We start from the raw sequence: 27,045 nt of genomic DNA on the forward strand, positions 1-27,045 counted from the left end.
GCCCTGTGCTCCTTGTAATGATCGGGTAATAACGGAAAAATCTGTCGTCAATTCAGTGTGTAAATAATGGACTAACAATAAGTATGAAAAACGTCAGTCAGCATTTGACTCAGTGATAAATTGTATTTGCTGACAAGGTCATTGTATCAACCATAGAAATTACGAAATGATGACTTGAAACGAGACAGCTGAAATTCTTGTTTCATCAACTTGTTTATCAATAGATTACCTCGTTTTTCAAAATTGTTCATACGTACATCATGCTCTTACGTATCGAATCAACTGAGACATCAGTCATCACGTTTATTGTAGAGCTTGGTTGTTAGATTACCATTAACGTCTTTTTCAAGTAAAATATCCAAATATGAAACAGATGTGTCAGACTCTGTGGTATCTTTTATCTCAAGCTCATTAGGATATATCGTATCGACATAAGAATGGAAATTACCATTGTTAATTGACAGTACGTCGTCGGTATATCTAATTGTCGAGTTGAAGGACACGGCAAGTGTTTTCTTCTTTTCACGCATAAGATTTTGCATAAAACAATACAAAATTGGAGCAGAACAAACACGGACCTCCAAAACATCAGAGGTGGGATTAGGTGCCATGGATGAGTGAACATCCGCTGCCGACCGGTCACATCCGCTGTATGCTCCTTGTCATGATCGGGAAATAACTAAAGCATCCTTCGACAATTCCGTGTAACGGCCTAACAGTTAATAAGAAACATACATGTATCTTTAAATTTTAACTAATATCAAGAAAACAAGGTCAGATCAAGGTCATTTTTTACCTTGAGGATAATAAATAACTCAAATAGATATTCAGTTTTTAGCTACAATGGATATTTTTTTTTTATCTTTTTTTAAAAAAAAAAAAGTATTTTAGTTAGTTCCCTATGATTGTGATGTTTTTTTTCTCTTTCAAGTTTTACTTATGGTGATAGATTCATACAGAAATACAAAGTATCTCATCTTATTCTAAAACTTAAATCCCTGTTTACAAATTGTATTTAGTCTAGCAGAAATTTTTAAACTCTTAATTGAATATAAATTGTTAACCATCACCTCGTTATTTTGTTGTAAATTTAGAAATTAAAACGATATATTTTTTTATGCGGCGTTTCAACCGAGACATACTTCTAGTTTAACTATAAGCTTACCTTTTTATGCCAAATTGTAAAGTTGCAGTTCCACGACAAAAATCAATCCTCACTGCATGTATTTTAGAAAGCAATTGTAAAAAGAATTTCTATATATAATTTCAATTTTAAAAAGTAAGATAACGTTTTCTCAAGCTTAAGAGTTAGCTATTTTTTTTATAAGCATTACTGACTATTACATGATAATAGTTTGGAAATTTGTCATAAATGCTGGTTCAAATGAATACAGTATGTAGTGGTTAAAAGAAACACGAATATTATCAGTTAAGTTGAATTTATTGTATTATTTTAATAGCAACAGTACTTCCAAAAATCAAATTTTTATTCTAAACATTGATTTTTTTAAAACCCTAAAATTAATTATGAGCCTTTGCAAAATCTATAGTCAAAACATTGTTAAATAAAATAAAGAGTTCTCACTTTAAAAACTGTTCTTCTCTCTCAAGAGACTTCAAAATGTAGGTTTCAAGCTATTCCTGTTGTATGGAAGATTTGCAAACTCAATTGAGTCTTAAATCAATAGACTCCACTGAGTTTGAACGTAATCTACGTCAGTACATAAAGTTAACGAACTTTGTTGAGTATCAAATAAACACATTGTGTTTGCGCGCACGTTTTTCTTGGTTGCTATGTTTTACATGATTTTATTTGATGGTTTCAACTTAGGAGTACAATAGGAAAAAATAGATTAGATTCTTAGTCCAAAATCGTAGAAATATAAAACCACTTATTTCAGGATTAAAGAAACCAAACACCTTGTTTTTTTTTCTTTTAGGAATCAATCCGTTTTATCCTGATTTTTGAACCGAACGAGACCGTGTGATGATTGGCGATTGTAATGATTTATTTGATAGATGAGCAATGCTATGAAGCATTGTTATGATAGAATTTCATTTCCTTATAAAACAAATATCACCACAAAAACACAATGTACAAAATGAGGAATTGGTATTGACATGAGCAAAGATTTGCTGCAGCGTCTTCTTTCAATTCAATTTAATGTCCTGTTAATATTTTCACGAATAGGCTATTGAATTTTTTTTCTGAGGATAATATTTAAGGCATTCTAGCAAAAATCCTCTAAATTGAAAGAAATATGATGTGTTTGTGAAACACTGATATACTCGTTTGGTGGCTCATAATAGAGATTTTAGCTTCTCATTTGCAAATCAAACTCCAAAGTCAAGGTTAAAAGATAAAAATGTTGGTAGCCAAAGAAAGTTCTTGTCACAAAAAATACGCCTGCGAAATATGATAGCCCTTGCAGCAACCGTTAAAAAAGCTTTCCCAAAGGTGAAAGTCCAATGTCTTGACCAAGAGATTTTAATAAATAAAGTTCAATTGGGAGAAGTCACAATAAAAACACAATGAAATATGAAAGCCACAGCACCAAGAATTCAGAAGTTGTTGCCAAGAACGAAGTTTGAAGTGGTTCAAACTCCAAGGTCTAAGTCAAGGGTTCATATTGTTGATACTCGTTGAAAAGTCTTGTCGCAAGGAATATAACTGTTCAATACCCAAAGTTTGGCAGCAACTTTTCAAAACTAATGGCCAAACTTTAATTTTTTTCAAAATGTGGTCAAATTCTGAGGTCAAGGTCACAGTGTTGGATATTAAAGGAAGATATTGTCACATGAGATTCATATGTATAAACGCAGTGAGAGAGTCTAATAACTTGTACATACAGTAGTCTTTGATTAATTAACTCTCCATTTTTTACTTTTTATTAAGAAGCTCTTTACTTGTTTCTGGTATCAATATGATATTTCTGTCATACTTTGATTTCAAAAAGAACTATCATGGAGGAATGCTACACCTTTTTTTTATTTAATGAATGATTAAGACATCCTTTTAAATGCATTTTAAAAATACTTTATTTCAAAAACGAAAATCGCTGAACGATTTTTCTTCATGTTTCGTTAAATATTCATACTGTGTTAGTATGCAATTAATAACAACAGATTTAAAATCCCGATATTTGCAAATATAACAATTGTTAAATCATTGAAAATCCCAAAAAGGCTAATAATATACATATAGTGTAATGATGCTGATGTCAGTATTTCAATGATGAAATCTTACTTTAAAAACATATCCTCTTTACATGGGATTTTAGAAGATATTGTACCAAGCGTTGTCCAGAATAAGAAATTGATCTATGAGAAATGTCAGCTAAGAAGAATAAACTCTTTTGATTGCCCCTTTAAAAATATGCTATTTATGCATTTATGCACTTAATGAATCATTTTAATCATATCTACGAATATATTAATTTAGCCATCCTGCTTAGTTTAGTAAAAACCGCGTAAAAGTAAAAGAAATTTCAGTAAATACTTGAATTTTTTATTCTATTCAATAAGTACACGTATTTCCTAAAACAGCCATTGAATACATATTATGAGTGAATAATTTAGGAAGTACATAGAATCCCGATTTCACATATACTGTAGCATACTAGCACGCATAGTTATTTTTATTAATGGAATTTTCATTTTCACACTATTGGTGAAAATTTGTACAAAACCTTTTTATTCATAAAATATATACAGATAACGAACAGTATTCAAGATAAAAATTCCATTCATATAACACAAATTAGGAGCAAGGCAAACACGGACCTCTAAAACATTAGAGGTGGGATCAGGTGCCATTAAAAAGAAAGGATCCGATCAGGCACACCCACTGTGTGCTCCTTGTCATAATCAGGAAAAATATAGACAATACAGAGCGTATATAATAGCCACACAATAAGTTTGAAAAAAAAACATTACTAACATTTTCAATGATAGGTTGTATTTGCTGACAAGGTCACTGTATCGACCAAATTAAAGAGGTTGTTGATATCAAGTTTTCAATAGCTTGCCTCTTATTAGAGATTGTTCCTTATACGTGGATCACGTTCTTGAGTGTTGAATCAACTGTAGAGACATACACCCACTATGAAGGTTATAATAGTACATGTACATTGCTACATAAGTAAGGGGAGTTGAAGTCATCCTGTGCACGTTTATCATAAAACGTGGTTGTTGTTACCTTTAACGGTTTTTGTAGATTATTCAAATATGAAACAGATGTGTCAGACTCTATGGATTATTTATTAATTAATGTTTATCATTGATTTATCTAATTCTGGAAAAGCAATTGGGGTGGGGGTTGTTGACGCTTTCCTGAATTTCTCAATTCCATTATGGTAGTGAATTTATTTTGCGGCATGAAATACCACATTAGAGGTTAATAAAATCACCTGTTGAACAGAACATCTTTTAATGTATTTATGTAACTAATATAAGACCTTCTTAGTATGATGGGTTTTTTTCATGTTATGAAAGAGAATTTCATTTGGATGCGAAAAATGTGTGAGGATAAAACTGTCTCACATCAGCATCTACATTTTTTAATTGATTCCATAGAATTTGTTTGTATGTTGTTTAACGCCCCTCTCGAGAATTTTTCACTCATATGGAGACACCACCACTTGCCGGTGGAGGGCTGCAAACTTTGTCCTATACTCGGCACTTGCAGTCATTAAGCAGTGGGGAATTTTTTTCGTGTCAGCACCTACTCCGACACGGGATCTCGGTTTATAGGTCTGATCCGAAGGACCGATCTCCACGTCCCGAAGTGGGATTCGAACCCGCGACGTGGGGATCAACTCCTTACTTCGCGACTCTAGAGCAGACGCTATGCATAATCACCGCGACGGTTCCCGTTAGATAACTAAAAAGATTGTCAATTTTGAAGTAAAGAATCATACGAAAGGCTGCTAAGAAATATGCTTGAGAAATCAAATTGATTTGGCAAAAAGAAAAAAAAACTGAATACTTGGAAACTATTCCTTTTAACCCTTAAGCATCAGATATCGCTTTTGAGAATAAAAAACAATATCAACTGTCATCCTTTGTTATCTTGGAAATCAAAATCACACGATGATCACCTTGACTACGGAGCACTAGAGCCATAACTATATGACAACTTTTTGTAATTTGAAGAGAAATCCATCATTGTGTAACATAACAGGGGCACAAATTAATTTAGATCAATCAAAAACCAAATCTAAGATTTGATAAGCAAAAAAGTCTGTCCAATTGAATTAATCAATGATAGATAACACGAACAAATGAGATAAAATAGATGACTCTGTGCGTGTAATTCATTATATTTTTGGTCGATTTCCATCATCTGTGTTAACATTCATGGTTATATTTCTATGAAAGTGAAAGATTTCTACTGGTGCTCCCATTTTTGGATTCGCTATACAGAATGATTTTGTCCCCTAATATGCGAGTGTCGTTATCAGTTAACGCACCACTATTGTTTCTAATTTGTTTGTCTAAGAACTTAAAGAGAAGACCGTCCTATCAGCGTTTTTTCTAATTCTAGTCTTTTCTAGAATGGTAAGGGTCTGTGACGCAGGCTTTCCTCAAAACGTTTGGTTTTATGTTTATGATTTTTATATACTTAATGCTTATATAAGGAAATCTTGCGATTATTTATTATTTATTTATTACTTTAATTATCACCATCTTAAACCCACTTTTAGGCAAAAAATTGTTCCTTTCAAATCAAGCGAATATATAGGTAAAAAAGGACAAATTATCTTTTAACATTGAAAGATGAAAGTTAGTATAAACAAGTATATGATGTACATGTATTTCGATACATACATACATCGAACAACAGAACAAAATCTTTTTGTAAGGAACGCCACGTGATCGAAGGCAACACCCTCTAATTGCCGCTAAATCATAGACAATTTTCGGCATTATCACGTAGAAAAATCACTTCTTTCAATAAAGCACCTGCCGATATCAATTCATGGGCTGAATTATGGAACCAGATAACTTATTCCATTTGATGATATATGATCGATGTAATTTTAGATGCTTGACTTTTTGTCTGTATAAACTAAACAAAAACATGTACGCTTACATATCAAAATTCAGAATACAACTTCATCTCGATCTTTTGAAAAATATATTTCTTGTGATCATTCTTTGAAACATTTTTATAACAATGGGACTTAACGCTTATTATGATTTGTATGACGATATCACCTTTTTCGAGGTCTATCTACATTCTTCTTGTGTAGATGTTTCTTGTGGTCTTGTCAGATTATTTCACTCGAAGAAAGCTGAAAACGATATTTTGATAGCGATTTACTATCGTTCATCTATTAATTATCATTTGTGAATCCTCAGAAAGACCTTTCGATTTTGATCATCATATTATTAAGAATGTTTTATTGATTTTAATATCTATGGTTCTTGAATGTCAGCAACTGCATCTTTTAAGTTAAATCTGAAACCTGTCTTTGATGACGTTACGTGTGTCTGTCAGTGTAAAATGTCTTCTCTTATACACTTATAAAACAAAGAACAAAAAAACAAACGCCATTGACATTCGTGACTCTTCTGCCTTCACTATCCCCCCGTGATTATTGACGCTCCGCGTTCAAATGAAGCCTATTTGTTCCACTACAGACGTTAGAAATGTCTAATTTTGTTCCCATCATGGCAAGGATATTCCAATCAGGTTATTACAAGTGGGGAGTAAATGATCTTTCTTTCCTGCCCATTTCTTGATGTGCAATTTGCTTTAGATTAATTCTTTTCACCATTCAGAGGTCGTGTTTTGTTTGAATTTCTCAAGCAATATCAATGCAATATATCTGAGAATATTTACGATACACCACAGTAGAATGTAAAATCAAAAAGCATTGTTTTTACAAACACGTTAAAGTTCATATCTTGTATTTCTTAAGAATGCTCATCCACTAATGCTTTCAAAATCATTTAATTACAATGAAATATATGGAGATAACAGTATTCAAACTCAAAAGTCATTTACTAAACAATACAAAATTGGAGCAGAGCAAACATGGACCTTCGAAACATCAGAGGTGTGATCAGGTGCCATAGAGGAGTGAGCATCCAGGTAACCCTGCTGTGTGCTCCTTGTCATGATCGGTAAATAAAGGAAAAATCCGTCGACAATTCAGTGTGTAAATAATAGCCTAAAACTTATTAAAAAAACTTACAAAGTGATGGCTTTACTGCTTAAAGAACATTTATGCAAAATCTTGTGTGTGAAAAGAAGAAAACACTTGTTGTGGCCTTCAACTCGACATATAGATATATCGACTTATATACGACGTATTGTCATTTAACAATGGTAATTTCCATTCTTATTCATACGATATATCCTAGTGAGCTTGATATAAAAGATACCACAGAGTCTGACACATCTGTTTCATATTTAGATAATTTACTTGAAAAAGACATTTTTTTGTTGTTTTCGAGGTATGAAGAGATCCACAAATTTATGACCACCACGAAATGTAAAATTTAATATGCATTACAACTAAACATTTTCCAACCACGAAATCAAATCCCCATAAACCAATATTTTTTCCTTAAACCTCGAAAATTTGACAGCACGAAAATGTGTGATTTTACAGTTGTGCGAATAATTGAATTTCTTGAACATCCAACATCAAATTTTGTTTGTACCATCTTAAGAGTAAAATTGGTAGAAAAATTTGAAGTTTTCAATGAACAGAATTAAGAAATATAATTTACTACTCATTTCAAAGGAAGGAAATTGTTCAATCAATCAAATTGGCAGAATGCATTAAAGTAAAGCATTTTTCTTAGAACTGAAGCATGTAACAATTATGAAATCAGCAAATTTCTGAGTACAAAAAAGAAATTAATGTCCATATATTTTTGGCAGAGTGCATCAGAGTAAAGTATATTTTCATGACTTGCGTATAACCATAAGCATGGCATGTTTATACAGTCTGACTTCAGAAATGATGTCCTTTCCAAATAAACATCCACAAATAGACGTTATAAACATTAGGCTAAAGCAAATATGGGACCATTAAGACTTTTGGGAGTCGAGAGTTGCACCAGTAGTACTGTAAACATATCTATATTGATTTGCATCCATTTAATGGGTAAATTCATTATTTTTTACTGTTCCCTCGGCGCTTTTGATTTTCTTACCCTAGCTCTGCTACGAGGCATTCAGTATAAATGAAACTAATTTGAAGTACAAAATATCATACGGAATCTTTTAATTTGTCTTGTTGGCGATCTCTCCACGCTGTTTGTGGTAACATTGGTCATAGGCCAGTTCGTAGAACGGGAAATTAATCCCAGACTGGTCCTTTACATGATGGTTGGAACGGATCAGTTATGTATCACTTAACTGTATAAATATTTATGGTATCGCTTATGCTTTTTTCTTTGATTTCCTAAAATGGAAAGATTTGTCTTGTTTATTTGTGGTGATCCTGAAGACAAAATTTATTTAAACTTTCGATGGTGTATTATTTGATGACTGTAGTCAGTTTTATACATCATTTCACAGTTAAGGATTAAAACTGAAAATCAGATTTTCATATTGGAGCATAGAAAAACACATCTTTAAAATTTTTCTTCGAAAGAGCAGCAAAGACAGGATTTGTCATATATATTGAAAGGATTCCTAGGTAATGCAGATTCAAGTTTATTCAAATCATGACACCCGGGGGAAGAGTTTGGCGAAAATGGGTATTCAGTAATAAAGCTATGATAAGTCCTCTTCATTCGGAAGATTGATGAGTTCCTCAATGGCACCTGATTCCGCCCCTGATGTTTTTGTTGGATCTGTTCCAATTTTGTTTTGTTTAGTGGACTTTTGAGCTAGAATACTGTTTGTTATCTCCATATATTTCATTGTAATTAAAAGATTTGAAAGCATTAGTTGATAAGCATTATTAGAAAATACAAGATATGGACTTAAACTTGAAATACGATGGAGTACAAGACTACACAGGCAAAAGTGGCTCACATAAATTTCATGTGAATTCTTCGCATGAAAAAGACACGAAAAACATGACACGTGAAATTTATGTGAAAACTTAAAGGTACTTGGACACAGATTTGAAGTTATTGTTTTCTCTATAATATTACGACTTATATGTTTTAATAGCATTTCACACAAAAATTAATTAAAAATCTTATTTCGTTTAAAAGATATTGAAATTTCAAATTTTTCGGCGGGTTTGATTGACATATGCACTCTCACAAATTTAATTTTAAATCCTTAGGAAAAGTGGCAATCTCGTTTTGTATAAATGAAAAATATTAATACTATAATCCAGAAAAATCAGAGTAGACTTGTTCGAAAGCAAAACACACAATATATTGTCAGTCCGTGCAGTTGTGGTAAGCAGACTGTGACGATTGAACGCACCCGGTAAATTCTAAATATAAACAATAACAGAACTCGAGCCCTGTTTACAAAAACTCTGTACATAACAAAAGTGTGCTCGATTTGTGTGAATGACGATACTTGTGAAGGTGTTTTGCTTTCTAACATTTCTACTCTGAATAAAATTATTTTTCTTTATAAAAGTTTTAATATTTCTCATTAAAACACATCAAAATTGCCACTTTTCCTAAGGATTAAGAATAAAGTTAAAATTTGTGAAAGTGCAAGGATGTGTCAATCAAACCCGCCAAAAAATTTAAGTTTTAATAACTTTTAAATGAAATAAGATTTTTAATTAATTTTTGTGTGAAATGCTATTAAAATATATAATTCGTGATATTATACAGAAAAAATGAGAAAATATTAACTTCAAATTTGTGTCCAAGTACCTTTAATGTGATTTTGACATAAATTTCATATGAATTTTACATGAAGAGCATATGGCATAAATATCATACAAAGAAAACTTCACATGAAAGTTAAAAAAAAAGATTTGTGTGAATATCATATATAGGGGATATCTATATTGTGTGATTTGATATTGGCTTTATCCAACGAGTTGAAATTGTGCATATATATTCGCGAGGCTTGCCGAGCGAATATTCACCATTTCAACGAGTTGGATAAAGCCAATATCAAATCACACAATTATAAATGTTCTATTTATCTCATACGACTTTCGTTTTATCAAAACTGTGAGACTTCCTCTGCAAAACTACATTAATGATTGCTTATTCAAATTTATGACGTATAACTTAATGACGTAGCACAGTTGATGTTGACATGCCTCGAAAGAAAGTAGATCGTGTTCAAAATTTAGAATTTTTGCTATCTGCGTCTTTGAAAACATTATGTGACAATTGCTGGAGCTTTACATCAAACGAACTTCTGACTGAAAGTTGTAAGGACCATGTGATCGTGAAAATTAACTAATAGGCAAGGCCTAGCCCTACTTGTAGATTCATTGTTGATCCATGGTAAGTTACACGTACATTACTAGGTAGGCATATATTAGAAAGCATTGTTGAAGATGTTAAAGGAATCTTATAACAACAACTTAACTGCTAGGCTTTACTTTCTCCGAAAACGATTTAAAGGAGTGGATGGATGGGTGTGGGGGTAGCTTCCGTCTTCAGGTAGTTAATACAGGTACCTTGGTAAAGTAAGAAACTTCTGTGACATATACGAGTCTTTTTCTTGGTTTTAACGACATTATTTCTCTTTATCATTCATTTTATAAGGGCAAGAATTTTCACAAATAAAAGTTTCAATAAAATAAAATCTTGAAGCGAGGGATCGTGTCAAAACCGGAAGTGCTGTTGATAAAGCATCTACCCAAGGATAAAGCATAGGTTTATCCAACGGGCTGCTCCACATGTTTGAGATAAAGCATCTACCCGTTGATAAAGCATAGGTTTATCCAACGGGCTGTATCATCCACATGTTTGAGATAAAAGCTTATATTCACATGATATTCACGTGGAAATATATTTGTATAATTGTCATATGATTTTTCACATAATTTTCAAATAAAAAGATGATCACATAAATATCACGTAAGCTACTTTTCCCTGTGTAGAACCTTTTGTGATTAAACTATTTCAAATAATTACTGCGTCATTCCTTTAAGGTATGTCACTCGTCAGCTTTTTAGAAAAGGTCACACAGAACCTCTTACTTCAAAACTATTTATTCTAATTCAATTTTTATAACATATTTAAATTCAACAATTTAATTTGTTCAATGTTCAATGAATAAAAAAATGCTCAAAAATTCACAAAGAAGCAAGATTTATGAGGGACTATTTCTTGTGGTGGAAGGATATTTAGCAGAAAATTCTGCAATTGTTCACATTTATTAAATATGATATCTTGGAACTTTAGCCTCACATACTTTTACTTGGAGAATATTTTCCGTTATGATATTCTAGGAATATTTGATATAGGTCTCAACTGATATTTTTAGAACAAATATTACAACTTCCCTGAACAAACTTTGCCGAGAAACGAAGATGTGTTAAAGAAGTCAAGATAAATTTTTCACTGTTTTATGCCTGAAAATCACAAATTTTGACCAATGTTTCAAAATTAACATCACTGACCCCAACTTTTTCTTTCAATATTTTAAACAACTCGATACTTTTGACTGATCAGCACTTAAGTCGTAAAAAGTTTGATACAAGAAAATATTTTAATGCCTATTTAGATTTTTAAGACCCCAAATATGTTACTTTTTCAGTGCAAAAAGGTCACACAATAATTTTCGCGCATTAATTTGCAGGTTTTGTTCAAAGATGAATATAATTCAAACTATTTTATGTAAAATAAGATCATATTTATTGCTATGATTACATCTAATAAAATATGATAACGGTCAAAGTAATTAACCACAGAGTTAAAATTTAAGTGCAAAAAGGTCAACTTAATTGTACCATAGCTCAGTAAGATGCACACTGACCCACCATTTTCTCTGCGATTTTTAGTCATACTATATGAGTACTTATCCAAAATATTCTTCTCTTGACATACCAAAATATATCTTCATATAGTATTACTCATCTTACTGATCTAAAAATCCTTTTTGCACTTAAATTTAACAATTATTTCACAGATGTACGTTAATAAATTAAACTTATTTTACATAAAATAGTTTGAATGATATTTATCATTGAACAAAGGCGTTTATTATTGGGACCTTTTTGCACTAAAAAATAACATATGGAGTATTAAAAAACTAAATAGGCAATCAAATATTTTCTTATATCAAGCTTTTTAGGAGTTAAGTGCTCTCACAAGTATCAAGTAGTTTAAAATAGCAGTTAATTTTGTTCAAAATGTGCAAAAAACGTAAATGTTATCACTTTAATATATCTTCATTTCTTGGCAAAATGAGGGAAGCTAAAAATATAAATTAAGATCCCCCCCAACGGAAAATTTCTTTGAAAAGTTTTTTTAAATTTAACCTTTTGAGATTTTTAAGCAAATGTAAAAAATTTACATTGTTGAATATAAATATTTTATAAAAATTGAATTTTAATAAATAATTTTTAAGTAAGAGGTTCTGCGTGAACTTTTCTAAAAAGCGTACTACAAAGCAGCGTTATGTGACGTCACAATAGCGACTTTTTTTTACCTGTTGACTTTTGCAACTGTGATAAAGCCTCAACAAAATAGTCAATAACGTACACTATTTACAAAAAGAAAATTTATACATCATTAATAGCAGTTTTATTTGATTTATGGAGTTTGTTAATATTAGAATTCTCGTCCTTTGTTTGATAATTTATAGCAATTTCAGTTGTGAAAAAATACCTTGATAATATGCTGATATAAGTGCAAAAAAAATATACATCATTTAATAGCAGTTTAATTTGATTTATGGAGTTTGTTAATATTAGAATTCTCGTCCTTTGGTTGATAATTTATAGCAATTTCAGTTGTAAAAAAATACCTTGATGATATGCTGATATACTAGTAAGTGCAAAAAGATAATATAAAATTCAGCAAAGAAAGCGGCTTAAATCAGGAAAATATGTTATATTTTATGTTTACCATTAATTGTATTTTCGCGATAAAACTAAGAAAAAAATTTAAGAAATGTAATTATGCCTATATTTGCTTATTGATTAGTACTTGTAGATTTAATTGTTAAGACATTCCTAAGTTATAATAGGTGTTGGTTGTTGACAGGGATGGGAGGAGGACAGAATGGCTGGAATCAAGAAGAAAAGATTAAATCAGTGTAAATTGTTAATAATCAAAACAGAATACTTGTTTTCCGCAAAATAGTTTTTTATCCTGCAACTACCCCTTGCATTGACCTAATAGAGGTAACCTAATAAACCAAAGCTTTATCCGGTCACTGCCCTAATAAAGCCTCGTGCATGTATTCCGACGTTCTAAAAGCATTGTGACGTCAAGTATATTGCAGTGTTTACGCCATGGGGTCATAGTTTCAGCTGCAGTGATGTGCCTAAATCTGTCGGAAAAAGCTTGTTTTGGACGTTCAAATGTAAAATTTTGTTGCAGGATAAACAAATTACATAACTGTCTTGAAATATAAGCGATATTTGGGCTCGGGTCGAAAACGTAAGAGGGCTCGGCGAGCCTCGCCCTCTATCACGTTTTCTTACCCTCGCCCAAATATCGCTTATATTTTAATATATATATCAGTCTTACCTTTGTCTTAGTGCAGAAAGGTCAATATTTATAAAATGTCTATGATCGTACAAAAATCAAAGAAAATTTCATATTTCTCGTTTATTTTATCATAAAGGTAAACTTTTTTCTTCATTAAAATAAAGAGATAATTCATTTCTTCAAAAAATATGAATTACATTATTTTCACACAAAGACTTTTTAAGATATTACCTATTATGCATGACGGAATTATTAAAAATACGACAAGAAAAATGAGGTGATACTTCCATTGTGTTCCATTATAATTTTTCATGCAAGATGAATAAATACATATTGATTTTGAATGTGATTTGACATCTTTGGTTCTTCTTAGCACATTTTTGGGGTAGAAAAATAGTGTCTGAAAATAATCTTTTTTTAGCATTTCACACTGTTTTTGCACGTGCTCATGTGTAAAAATAAGCATATGAAGGTATTGTTTTAATGAATAAAAATGAAAAGCAAGTGGTAAAAAAAGAAATGTCAAAGTTTTGAAAATTTCACACAAAGACTTTTCGGACAGAGGGTAACTTGATTAGTATTCCCTTCAGTCAAACGTAGCTGTTTAAAAAGATGAACAATAAGTAATGCAATAAACAGTATATCATAATAATTGTTGAGGCATATGATTTATTTTTTTACAGTTGAAAAGTTCTGTTGAAGAGCTTCTAAATATAGAAAACCCCATGAATTTTCCTATTGTCCAAAAAATTCACTTTTAAAGTAAACATGGTCATTACACTGAGCTGAGAAACTCTGCCAAGAAGATGAAATAAGAGCATATGTGAAAGCTAGGCTTCACATACCTATTGAAAGCAGAGAGCTACAGATCCAAGCGTTGTCAAAAACGTCATTTTACGCAGCCGATTTTTTTTGCCGCTCACTTGGAGTATTATTTCTTGTATTTTATGCATTCCCTTGCTTTTAGAATAGTATCAGATAAATACTTGTATATTTTACTTCTATCGTTGATACTTTATTTACCTTTCAACGTTCCCAAACAGTCATTTATGGTTTTGGAATTTCGACTTATTTCGTTTTTTAAAACTCCCATTTTGACATCCCTTACCAAAAACAGCTTTTGGAACCTTTGAAAGGTAAATATCAGGAATTTATGGTTAATAATCGGATACCGTATGTAAAGCTGGACAAAACATAAAATACCAGAGATAATATTCGAAGTGAGCGACAAAAAATCGGTGGCGTAAATCGAAGGTTTTTAGAACGCTTGGATCTGTAGTTCTCTGCTTTGATTATCTGTCCGAATTTTCTCAAGCAGAGAGCTACCGTTCTGGAGGTAGAACTGTAATTTCTACTGAATGAATAGGACTTGACATAGCTTTGCTAATCTTAAGTCAATTTTAAAAATGCCCAACAAACAACTCAAAGGAACTTTTAGAAAATTTGAAACCACACTTTTTTAAAACAAAATCAATAGTATCAAAATATACGACTTTTTATCACTTCTTAAAAACATTTTTCGAGATAAACTTTTTTTTATGCTTTTTGACATCATGGACTGTTGCTTTTTTAAAATAAAGATGAAACTCGTGAACTTACTTACCCTGTCTTTTGCAAAATTGTTTTGGTTGAAGAACATTTTGATTGTAAACACAGAGAGGTTGAAGATAATATCTACAAATAGCTTGAGTTTTTGACTGACATTATCTAATAGAATTGGTTTTTAGATATAAGGTCTTCGAACAAACTGTCGGAGTTCACATGGGAACATATTGTGCCATACAGACTTATCTTTGTATTGATATGAAGCAAAATTTATTCGAAAAACATCTTTATGCAAGAGAACAAATATTTGTTGTTGCCTTCAACTCGTCATTTAGATATATTGACTACGTATTATCAATATATTGCCTCGGTAAATCTCAGTAAACTTGAAACACAAGACACCACAGAGTCTGACATATCTGTTTCAAATATGGAAATTTTACTAGAAAAATATTTCTTTACTTACCTAATTACAAAGGTTTATGATTAACGTAATGACTTCAACTTTTCTATCGTCAACTTCCCTTACTTATATTATAATAAGCCCTTGTCACCTGCGTATGAGGTTTATATCTCCAAGTTGATTCGATATACAAGAGCATGCTCTAAGTACGAACAATTTCTAAATCGTGACAAGCTATCGTCAATATGTTGATGAAAGGAGAATATAAACTTTTGAAAGTCATCATTTTTATACTGATTTTAGGCCATTATTTACGCACTGAATTGTCTTTGTGGATTTTTTTTTCTGTTTTCCCGATCATGACAATAAGCACACGGCGGTCGATAGGGGATGGCTACTTCACCATGGCACCTAATCCCATATCTGATATTTTTGAAGATCCTTCCGCTTTCATCGTTTGAATGGGCTCTGGGCTTGATTACGGTTTGTTGTACAAGTATTTTGTACAATTGCGTAAAAAAACAACATGCAATTGAATTGGAATTATTTTGTTATATTTTAAAAGTTAGTATCTGCAGCATTATAATTTCTCATTTAGTCCTCTGTACATTTTCACTAGACAGTTCACTATCCGGACGAGTTCGTAGTATAGACATTTCAAAAAAAAACCCGCAGGCTTCACGATTTGTATAACTTAAACTATTTAATCACAGGGATAATTTTTTTTATCTCCTTTGTTATAAATTAGCAATTATCGGAATTGTGCGTTGAAACAATAGACCCAAGAGACTTTTACTTGCTTCAAGACAGAGACTGGGGGAAATATACAAGGAATTATAAAACTTGTGTAACCTTTTCCACTTTTGACGAACATTTATTCTTAGAACATCATTTAAAAGTTTTCACAATATTGCTTGTTTGCTATAAGAACGCGACTGACACGATGTTTTTAATGCATTAAATTTTCCTTTTTAACAATTTGGTAATCATCAGCCAAACTGATAAAAAAAAAACGGCGGCGTTGTGTGAAGTTAAGGCCAGTATTACGTCTTTAACAGGACTTATTTATTAAGAATTGTCATTGATTCTGCCTGGGGGTCTTTAATTACTAGAATTCTATTTAACAATGTCCTCATTTGGTTTCAAGATTTTTAGGCTCATATAATTGTGCCACTAAAACGCATTGAGAAAGATTGCATTGCTTTGTAATATCACGAGAATTTAAATTCTGCGATCTGTATTTGATGACATCATTCATCAACCTACGCAGACGACATATAGATAGGGAAATGTTAGTCTCCGATGAGACCTAGCGAGTGATAATCGAATAACCAACTGCATTTAGATCACAATCTTTGTATATTGGACGTGTGTTTTACTGTTTCTTTGTAAAAAGTTGATGGAGGAAATTACTCCGCACTATAACCAATGCACTCATCCATCTTTGTCAAAAAGGCTATAGCATCCGTTTATTTGATATTTAGAAATTTGATCACAAACTTTAAAGAAGGTAATCCGTTCCTTTGTCGAATCCGATGATAGTGTTATATCGACTCGCATTTGTAGATTTTCTCAGTCGGTTCAGTAACGATAGATATCAGTTTTATGTGTTTCTCAGCCTAGTATGCAACCTTTGTTTCATAAAGTATCTATTCAAACCGAAATTGAGATCTACGAATAAACCGATCAAGTTCTTAGTTGCCCAACCTTTTCTTTAATGTTGTTGCTTTTAACATGCTCAGTTATGCCTAAAAAAGAATAATTTTACTGCCAGCTTCATACAAGTTAGCAAAACTCCAATCGAAAAAGAAGCAAATTAACAATAAAAATTCGCAGGGTTAAAATAATCGCAACCAGTTAAAAGGTTGAAAAATTATAAACATGCACAAGCATGCATTTTTTCCCCATAGTTTTATGATTCCTCCAAGATGTGTTTAATGTGACACCACTTTTTGGAAATGGAAAAGGTAAATACAGGGCTTCAATTTTATTTAGCCATAATAAATTAGATATCATTTTAACGTCTTTTTCTCTTTCTTGTAGAGAAAAATTATCAATTCGTGCGTAAGTAATTCGGAATGCTGTAACCAACAGAACCCCTGTATTTGCTCTGTGTTTTTTATGTTTTCAGTATTCAATAGTGTAAATTCTTTTGTTTCGTTTTCTTACACTAAAACAACATTTTAATTGCACATTTCCATTTTTTTGTGTGTTGCATGATTTTCGTGCCTGTATTTGACAATGTTTGGGTTTTTTAAAGAAATATTTGAAAAATTGGACATTCTGTTTTTAATATGAATGTATTTCATGTTATTAACATCTGACTTAGTGAATGACATTTTGAATAAACTCAGGAAAATCGTAAAATATGAAGTTCCTTTCTTGGTATTTTGAAGAACATTTTAAAGAAAGTTCAAAGTGCTGTATGGTATAGTGTTTGCCTTTCATCTGAGAATCTTTTTCTTTCTCCCACAAATGTTCTTTTACAGGACAAATCCGGTCCTCAACACGTGGGCATACACCCATATGTATATACAAATAACTTAACAGAAAACTTGATTATTTTATACAGACAAGCAAGTGGCGGATATGTGTACCCTATAATGTTACCTATCATCATTTTCTCTTATCACCTTTAGGTACGTGTTCGTCATCGTCAGCTATTTGATTGGGGTCTTCATCTTCGCCACGATCGTTGGTGAGTCCTATCACGCTATTGTGTACTTTCATGCTGTGATTTTACCACTTCCACACGAAGGATAACTTGATTTGCATCGGCAGCAATGAAACTCGGATTCCATGATTCGTATCATATTTATTAACATATACTATCCCTACTTTAAAAACAAGGAATTATCCTGATAAGTATTGTAGGAAAATCGAAAGTTGAGAAATTAAATTTTAATTTTAATGCATTATTTTTTTATTTGTTTTCAGGACAAGTGGGAAACGTGATTACGAACAGGAACGCGAGTAGACAGGAGTTTGAGAGATTGTTGGTAGGTTGTATTGGTTACAACGTCAACGACCATCGTCTGTGAAAGAAAAAATGAGCACAGTAGACACGTCTTGAACTTTAATGATAGTCGTAACAGAATTATATTAAGGGCGCCTGACGATTTTCTTAAATTTCTTAACACAACATTTTGTTTAGCGTCCAGATTTCTAGTAAAGTACTCCCGTTTCAAATATACTCTTGGCCATTTTTTGTTAACATTTAATAGAATACACGTTTTTTTCATCAAAACATTTAGAAAACATCTTTCAATGAACAATCCAATTAAGGTCTTTCCACCCTTACAATTTTAATGGTTAAAAGTACAAAAATTGAATTTATTTTCATTTAATAAAGTTTAAATTCACCAACTTTTTTCAAAAAATGTATATATTTAAGATGGGAGGCGTAAATAAACAGAAGCTTATGTCAACATAAAACAATCGTACATTTTTTGTAAACAGTATGATAAATATTATGTAAAAACTGAAAAAATGCATAATTATGATGCTAAAAGTCCCTACATACCTGCTACTTATAAAATACTTTTGAATTGTGAATATCAGGTAAACTATTTTACATTAGAAGTACAATAAAGAAAATACCTGAATGAAGCTACCTGAGCAGGAGTTATTGCCCTTGTCAACATTTTTTAAAGATTGAATAATTGATTAAATGAAGGAAATATGCATTTTAAAATTTTTTTTACTTAATAATATTTATCATTACACCTGTGGAAAATCATTCTTCCAAAATATATTGTTCTATTGGGTATAAATTAAATTTGATAACAGTTTTTGCAAAAACCTATGACATCACATAGGTGGAATTACCTTAAAGACTTAACAGCATATTATAATGCTGACTGAAAAATGCTAACAACACGAAAATGTTTATAAGAGGAATTGAAAAATGAATTATGAAACAGACAAAAGATATTTCTTCCTTATTCACTTTATCTGCTTATGAAGTGACCCTCCTCGTCTAAAAGATAAAAAAGTAATATTTATAAAATCATGACTATAATTTATGTTTTTCTTCTTATATAGGACGGGGCAAAGTTATACATGAGGATGCATAACGTACCACAAGATGTCCAAAAACGAGTTCAGAGGTGGTACGATTACGTGTGGACTCGGTAAGATCATTAATAGACCAGGCCATGTCTGGTGGTCAATCAGTACTTATATTATACTTACAACTGAAAGCTAAGATCTCTATATTTATTCCCACACAAATTGAGAACCTTCTAAATAATTGTTGTGAATGTGGTCATTCATAATCATCAAATTAATCACTGCGTGAGTACATGTAAATGGATACATGTATTATATAAAATAAAATTGAATAATAAATACATACAATTGGTGAAGTCTTTTCTAGTGATGTTATATATTATCAATTTGAACCAACAAACGATTTAAACATAAAATTGAAAAATGAAGATATTGAGTAGTTATTCCAAATGAGAGCGATGACGAAGCTTTATTAGACCTCTGAAAAACCAAAGATCTGGCCAAATGCCATGAAGTAAGCATCTTCTGTTGACTGGTGACACCCGCCCTGAACCCCGTGTCTTGATCAAGGAAAACAGTTTGGTTGGCTGTTACATTGGTTGCCGCTGTAAGAAATCAGACCTTCATTCGACACCAATAACCATTGAGAAGTGATGAATATTTTGTTTAGCTTTTATTGTCACACAAGCATTGTTTAAACAGACCCATCCTAAAAAGATTGGTCTCAATTTGCAGTGTCTCAGTGGGATTCCAACCCGCGACATAAGGATCAATTACTTAAGCCCTGGCTCTAAAATTTCACCAAACGAAGTAATTCTTAGCGACGTCAAAACGCCTTACAATTTGAACTTATTTTTATCTTGCAAAAAAGATCATTGTAACAACAAAATTGACTGTGAACTAGATTGTTTAATACACATGAGACATTACCATATTTATCAGTAGCCTGGTCGCTTTAGAAATAGAACATATTTATATAGAATCAGTGTGGAAACAAAAAAGTACATATGCATATGATAATGGTATATTACTACATAAATAAGGGAGGTTGGTAATCAAAATATAAGTAATTCCCGATTATCATGAAGTTTATATGTATATATTTTCAATCTATTTACAATCTCTTGTAAAGCATTGAAAGTTCTCTTGTGGATACAATGACATTGTCAGCAAATACAATCTATTATAACGTTAAATGCGGACAGCATTTTTATGACTAATTAATATATTATTGGGCTATTATTTACACATTGAATATGTCTATGGATCCCTTTTTTCCCGATCATGACAGAGTTCTGTAACAAACCTTGGTTATGACCGGTTGACAAAGGATTCTTGCTCTTCCTTGGAATATGATCCCACTTTGGGTGTGACCCCTTATCATAGAATGCTTGCATTTCCATGGCGTTTGATCCCACCTCATGTGTTTTTTTTTGGTTTACATTTTAGAGGCCTGTGTTTAATTGCTCTTTTACTAATTTTGATTGATTGCATGGACTTGAATACTGTTTGCTATCTCCATATTCCATGAATGAAAAATATGGAGATAACGAACAGTATTCCAGATTAAAAGTCCATAAAACATATAAATAATATAGACAAAGATAATTTGTATTTAATGTTTTAAAATTAGGATATTTGATTTTTTTGGAATAAGATATGAATAAAATGATTTTTTAACGGAATTTAGTTTAACAGAAGATCCATATACGTAAATGCCGAATTCAAGAGGTATCTTCATTTTATGTAGAAGTTTTTAGGGAATTTTGTTTCATCATAAGACAAAATCAGTTGACAAAGAATGTAGTATATTTGGTACCACTCTTTCGTGTAATTATTGAACATATTATTGGAAGACCTGTCTTCCAAAGACACCATTAATGTACTTAAATTTTATTTTTCCTCGAAAATTTCATGCAAGTATCTTGTAGACTAATAAAAAAAATCTGAAATTTTCAAGGCGATTTAATGTACTTAAATCTTATTTTTCCTCGAAAATTTCATGCAAGTATCTTGTACACTAGTAAAAAAAATCTGAAATTTTCAAGGCGATTTCATGTACTTAAATTTTATTTTTCCTCGAAAATTTCATGCAAGTATCTTGAACACGAGTAAAAAAAAAATCTGAAATTTTCAAGGCGATTTCATGTACTTAAATTTTATTTTTCCTCGAAAATTTCATGCACGTATCTTGTAGACTAATAAAAAAATCTGAAAATTTCAAGGTTTTCAAGGCATTAATGATCTGAATATTTGATATTTCCAACATGGTATGAAATGTGCTGCAACGGCTCAGGCTAGCATTACTGAGAAAGGTCATGTGTTTTTTGTCTGTAAACTTAACATTTGTCACATATTCAATTTTCTTTTCCATTCCTAATAAACTTGGTACAAAGTGCTTTTTGATGGAGTGACTTTAATTTTATTTAACTGAAGAGCCACGATCTTTTTGAAGAGACGACATATAAGAAATACGGAAAATTACATTTTATTTACACGAAAGCGTGAAAATTCGAATTATAATACTATGAGTTTTCTCATCGCAATGTTGTGTTTCAGGGGTAGAATGAAAGGTTCAGATATCAACTCTCTGGGTTTACTTCCGGACAAGCTGAAAACTGAGCTGGCAATACATGTCAATTTGGAAACCCTTAAAAGGGTAAATATATTGACTATACTTTAGTATTAAGAACCGTATAAGCAGGATTTTCAGCGATGATTTCAGCGAGCTTGTGAGATCGCAACAATTAAATGAACATAATTTGTAATAGCTTCTTAAATGAACAATTTAATTGTTAAATTTTTAATTACTTCTCGCTAAAATAAATGTGTGTACATGTAACAATTTTTAGGGATTAATCGCTAAATTTGCGTCTCGCTAAAATTTGCACTTATATGGGATACCTATTTCATGTGCATTCACAGACATTGTAAAATTAGGAATATCATTTCTGTATCCGTGATTGATTAAGATTAAAGACGATTTGACTGTTCTGTTTGTAGGTAACCATCTTTCAAGAATGTCAGCCGGAGTTTCTGCACGATTTGGTTCTGAAGATGAAGGCTTACATTTTCACCCCGGGAGACCTGATATGTCGCCAAGGCGAGGTAGCCAGGGAGATGTTCATCATAGCAGACGGCTTGGTGGAAATTATAAGGTGATTTCTATTACAATCAATGACCTTCAATTAGTTGTCCTTTTTTGAGTGATAGCCAGACATCCAATACCCTCCCTCCCTTCACTTTTTCTTTGAGGTGCGAATTAATGATGTCCTTATTTTACAGCATGTCTGCACGTGGGAGTTACTGAAAATTACAATCAACTTTACCCTTGTGTTCTCACATTCACCTGTTGTAAATCAAAGCGTAGGTTACCGTCAGAAAAACGTGGGAGGAATTCAAAGTTGCTGTGAAAAAATATGATTGAAATATTAGAGATGTATTATATACATAAATACTGATTAATAGCTTGTTGGATTATTTTGAGTAATATTTTGTTAATCATTACATGATTTGATGTTTTTCTAGGATGATGTTGCAAAGAAATTTTAGCAAATGAGAAAGATCAATGGCCTTTATCACATAAGACTGCTAGAAATATTTCTTTTAAAGCAATATGAGCTGCATTTTTGAAAATTTCATTTGCTGTTAAAATGTGTTATTATCATAAATTTGTATGTAACTTAAACCTTTATGATCAATTAGACTAAAATAAAGCAGAAAAAAGACTTTTATATACAATCCAATATGCACTTTTATATAAGAAATCATTATTGTACAGGACCACAATAATGTAACAATGTAAATTTGATTCAATCGACGCTGATAAATAATTCTTCCATCGCAAATATGAGCAATAGAAGTTTATAAATGTTTTTTTTTCTGTCATTGAAATAGTTGTACATGTATACAATTTTGCAACCACACATTTCGACATCAAAGTTGAAGCTCATATTGCTTTAAAAAGAAGTGCAACAAGATTATAATGAGTGAAATGCTATTGAAAACATAGCACATGGTTTGGCGACGTTTAAGTGGGTTACTCAAAAGTTTGCTTTGTCAGTCTATTTCATGCACTTCTATACAGAAAAGCAAGCATGATACTCCCTATATTTATTAAAAGATCATTACATGTTTATTTCGAACCCAAAAATAAAATTGATACAAGTATGTTAAGAATGAGCCCATTACAAAACTGTGCAGTATATGTATATATATTGTCTTAGGATGTTTTGTTTTCTCTGCGGATAAGAAGTATGAACTCGACGAGTGTTGTATTATACAAACAATAATCTAATAAAAAGTAGAAAATTAATCTAATCTCATCTTTTTCCTGTTCTTTAGTGAAAGTGGAACCGTTCTGACCAAAATGGAAACTGGAGACTTTTTTGGAGAAATTGGAATATTAAATTTAGATGGAGGAATCAACAGGTATATATATATATATATATATATATATATATATATATATATATATATATATATATATATATATATATATATATATATATATAAAAGATTCCAAAGAAAATGCCTTTCTGGCTATTCATTCAGTTAGAAAAAAATGTGAAAGTCAAATATTGAAATGAAATCAATGCTGAATTTTTAGGAGAACTGCCGATGTGAAATCGGTGGGTTATTCTGAGCTGTTTGTTCTCTCCCGTGAAGACGTGTTAGAGGCACTCAAAGACCATCCAGAAGCAGAGGTAGGTCAGCTAACGCTACTTCCTTCTTATTTTATAAAATTGTTCGACTACATGAAAACATACATTATCAACTACTTTCATATCCAATCTTTAAATTCATAATTGATAAATAAGGGGAAATTTTAGTTAAATATTTCGAGGAAAAAATAAATGCTTAAATTTATCTTATATAATAGTACACTATTTCAGGAGAAGCTTATATATCACGGTAAACAGCGATTAAAGTCATACGGTGGTGGAAAAAACGCACCTTTTGTATCATGGTACCTACATGTGTTTGGTTTAACTTAGATGCAAATCAAAACTAGCCTGTAATAAGAATATCTGTTTGGACATTCTACTAATCGCTCCAGTCTAGTAGACATAACTTTATATAACAACACTACCTAGATAAATATTACACAAGACTTAACATATGCACATTCAATTAGCACTTTAGTAAGAAAAAGTTATTAGTTCAAATATATTTTTTAAATCTTCAACGTTTTAATCCTTTCATTTTCACTTTCTTACTATGAAAACTATAAGCATTTTTGTAACAACAGCATATGTATGTGTATAATCATATATAGACGTACATGTATATGTAATTTTTGTATAAGTATTTATGTATTCTATCGATTTTTTCTTGCTTTCCATTTTCGCCTTAAGGTATAATAGTACATATTGTAATTTCCTTCATTAGCGAGTCATTCGAGAATATGGACAACAAAGACTCAAGGAAATAGAAGTTCATCGACAAAAAATGAAGTTTTCTGTTTCCGATTTTCAAACGAAATGGTCACCGAACTCCCCTGCTCGATACCTCCGCGGAAGCCCGAGTCAACAGATACGGGTGTCTAAAAGCAAAAAAGCCCCAGGTGTTTTGATAAACAATGTAGGTAAACGAAAGAGTAGAAAAAAGAAATTCCTCGGTGCCATGAAAGAGCTGGCGATGAAAACGGGGTACAAAGGAGGGTCGACACAAAATGATGATAGTACTGAAATGGATCAGGCAGATCAACAGGACTGCTGGCCAGTTATCGCAAAGCTTCCTCAGGGTGATGTTATAGCTATTAAAGAAAATCTTAAGCCAAGAAAATTCAGTTTTCCAACCATTGTTGAAAAAGCCATGGAGGCAAATAAGAGGGGATTGTTAAATAGTGAGAAGAACAAAGTGTCTGATGACTTAGCAGGTGTTGCAAAGAGTGCAGACTCCAGCTCAAAACAATGTGACTTGACAATTAATAGAAATGCTCAAGAAGGTAGTATAGGATACACAAATCAGCACCCCCAAAACTCGGTCGCAAATGATGGTTCAAATCATCTACTGACAAATAGATTGAATCAAAGTTTTACAACGTTAAATGAACAAAGTGTTAACAGTTCCACAATAAGGTAATGGTTCTTCAGCTTTGCTTTCATTGAAAGATTGTCCAAAATGATTTACCTTGGCTTACCGTATGTGTGTTTTGTAGTTTCCATTTTCATCATCCTTCTATTTCAATCCTAGATAACTCTATATTTCGAATTACTATTATTTCCCATTTAAACATCATATAATCGCTTTTTAGATTACATGTAGATGTTGTTCAATAAAGAATAATCTTTTGTTATTTATTCTTTATTCGAAGTATACATGTACACTATACATGTATTATTAATTGCTTGAATCGTTCTTTCTAAAATTGTCTCATTTTTTATGAAGTGCCAATGAAACCCACCAAGAAACCTTGCCAGTTCGTGTTGATACACACAGTTTGTCCTCTGAAGTGTTTCAATGTCAGTGTTCAACAGCAAAATTCAGCGAAACATTGGTATGTTAACTGCTAAATACATGTACATATTTAGACTACCTTACTACTACATGTACTTGTACAGAGTAAATTTTAAGTAATACTTATTCATTTCTCTTTAATTTCTACAGGATAATGTGAGTTCACACTTAAAAAGTTTAAATGAACTTATGGTAATGCAAATGAAATTTCTGGAGGAAATTCGGAACAACCAAATAAGAGACATTAAAGTGTTTAATGAAGATCAAAGTGACGTTTATAGTAAAAGTCAAGAAACTGACCATGAAGATATCAAGGGAAGTGAGAGAGCTGAGGAAGAGGAGGCAAGGCTAGTCGAATGTGATAGTATCGAGGAAGAAGAAAGCATGGACAACGCCAAACCAGCTAATGAAGTAGATGAATCGGAGGAAGTACGAACACACTAAGCAGTACAATGTCTCTTAAGGACACTAAACGAGATGAATAGAAAAATAATGATCATGAATCATTCATCGTAAATTTTTTTTATGGAAACGCCCTTAAATGATCAAGGTTTTATGAATATTTTGAATTATTTTTTTTCTGCCATGAAATAATTGTTGCTCTTTCGTTTCAGACATCATCAGAACCGAACATTACGACAAGTCTATAATCAAGGAAAAGATCTCTATTCCGATATCATTTTATTGAATTTATATTGTAGGTTGCTTAATTAAGTCGATGACAGCTGAAAATCGATATTATTAATTAATTAACTGTATGAATGAAAAGATCTTCTTGCCAATTTGGCCATGCTTTGAAAGTGTAGATACTTAAATTATACTACAGGGACTTATTTTGTATTTATGTTTCAATTGTTGACACCAGGAACAAAAAAATGTAGTTTTGGATTAAGTAAAATTCTGTAAATTGTGAATAATGCTTGAATGTTATTTATCAAACTCTAATATATCTTTCATCTCTGTCATGTGCAAAATGTTAAATTTGTAATATTTGAACTACTGGAACCATGCCTTTGTTTAATTTTACAGTACTTTATATTGTAAAACGAAGTAGACATATA

General features: G+C 31.6%; 1 protein-coding gene across 1 annotated transcript in view; it reads left to right on the forward strand.

Moving 5' to 3' along the window:
* The window catches only part of LOC134258763 (cyclic nucleotide-gated cation channel alpha-3-like), a 49,680-nt gene extending 22,635 nt beyond the window's left edge, over positions 1 to 27,045 (forward strand). Inside the window, exons 4-14 of the mRNA XM_062741344.1 lie at positions 18,151 to 18,209; positions 18,449 to 18,510; positions 19,556 to 19,644; positions 22,082 to 22,181; positions 22,526 to 22,680; positions 23,867 to 23,953; positions 24,132 to 24,228; positions 24,914 to 25,605; positions 25,916 to 26,024; positions 26,135 to 26,413; positions 26,599 to 27,045. Coding sequence (XP_062597328.1) covers positions 18,151 to 18,209; positions 18,449 to 18,510; positions 19,556 to 19,644; positions 22,082 to 22,181; positions 22,526 to 22,680; positions 23,867 to 23,953; positions 24,132 to 24,228; positions 24,914 to 25,605; positions 25,916 to 26,024; positions 26,135 to 26,413; positions 26,599 to 26,634 — 1,765 coding nt within the window. The 3' untranslated portion in view covers positions 26,635 to 27,045. The remainder of the gene's footprint in view (positions 1 to 18,150; positions 18,210 to 18,448; positions 18,511 to 19,555; positions 19,645 to 22,081; positions 22,182 to 22,525; positions 22,681 to 23,866; positions 23,954 to 24,131; positions 24,229 to 24,913; positions 25,606 to 25,915; positions 26,025 to 26,134; positions 26,414 to 26,598) is intronic.

The sequence above is a fragment of the Saccostrea cucullata genome, unplaced genomic scaffold (assembly GCF_032062105.1).
Source record: "Saccostrea cucullata isolate Sc308-1 unplaced genomic scaffold, CSIRO_AGI_Scuc_v1 ctg27, whole genome shotgun sequence".
In the NCBI taxonomy this organism is placed as follows: domain Eukaryota; kingdom Metazoa; phylum Mollusca; class Bivalvia; order Ostreida; family Ostreidae; genus Saccostrea; species Saccostrea cuccullata.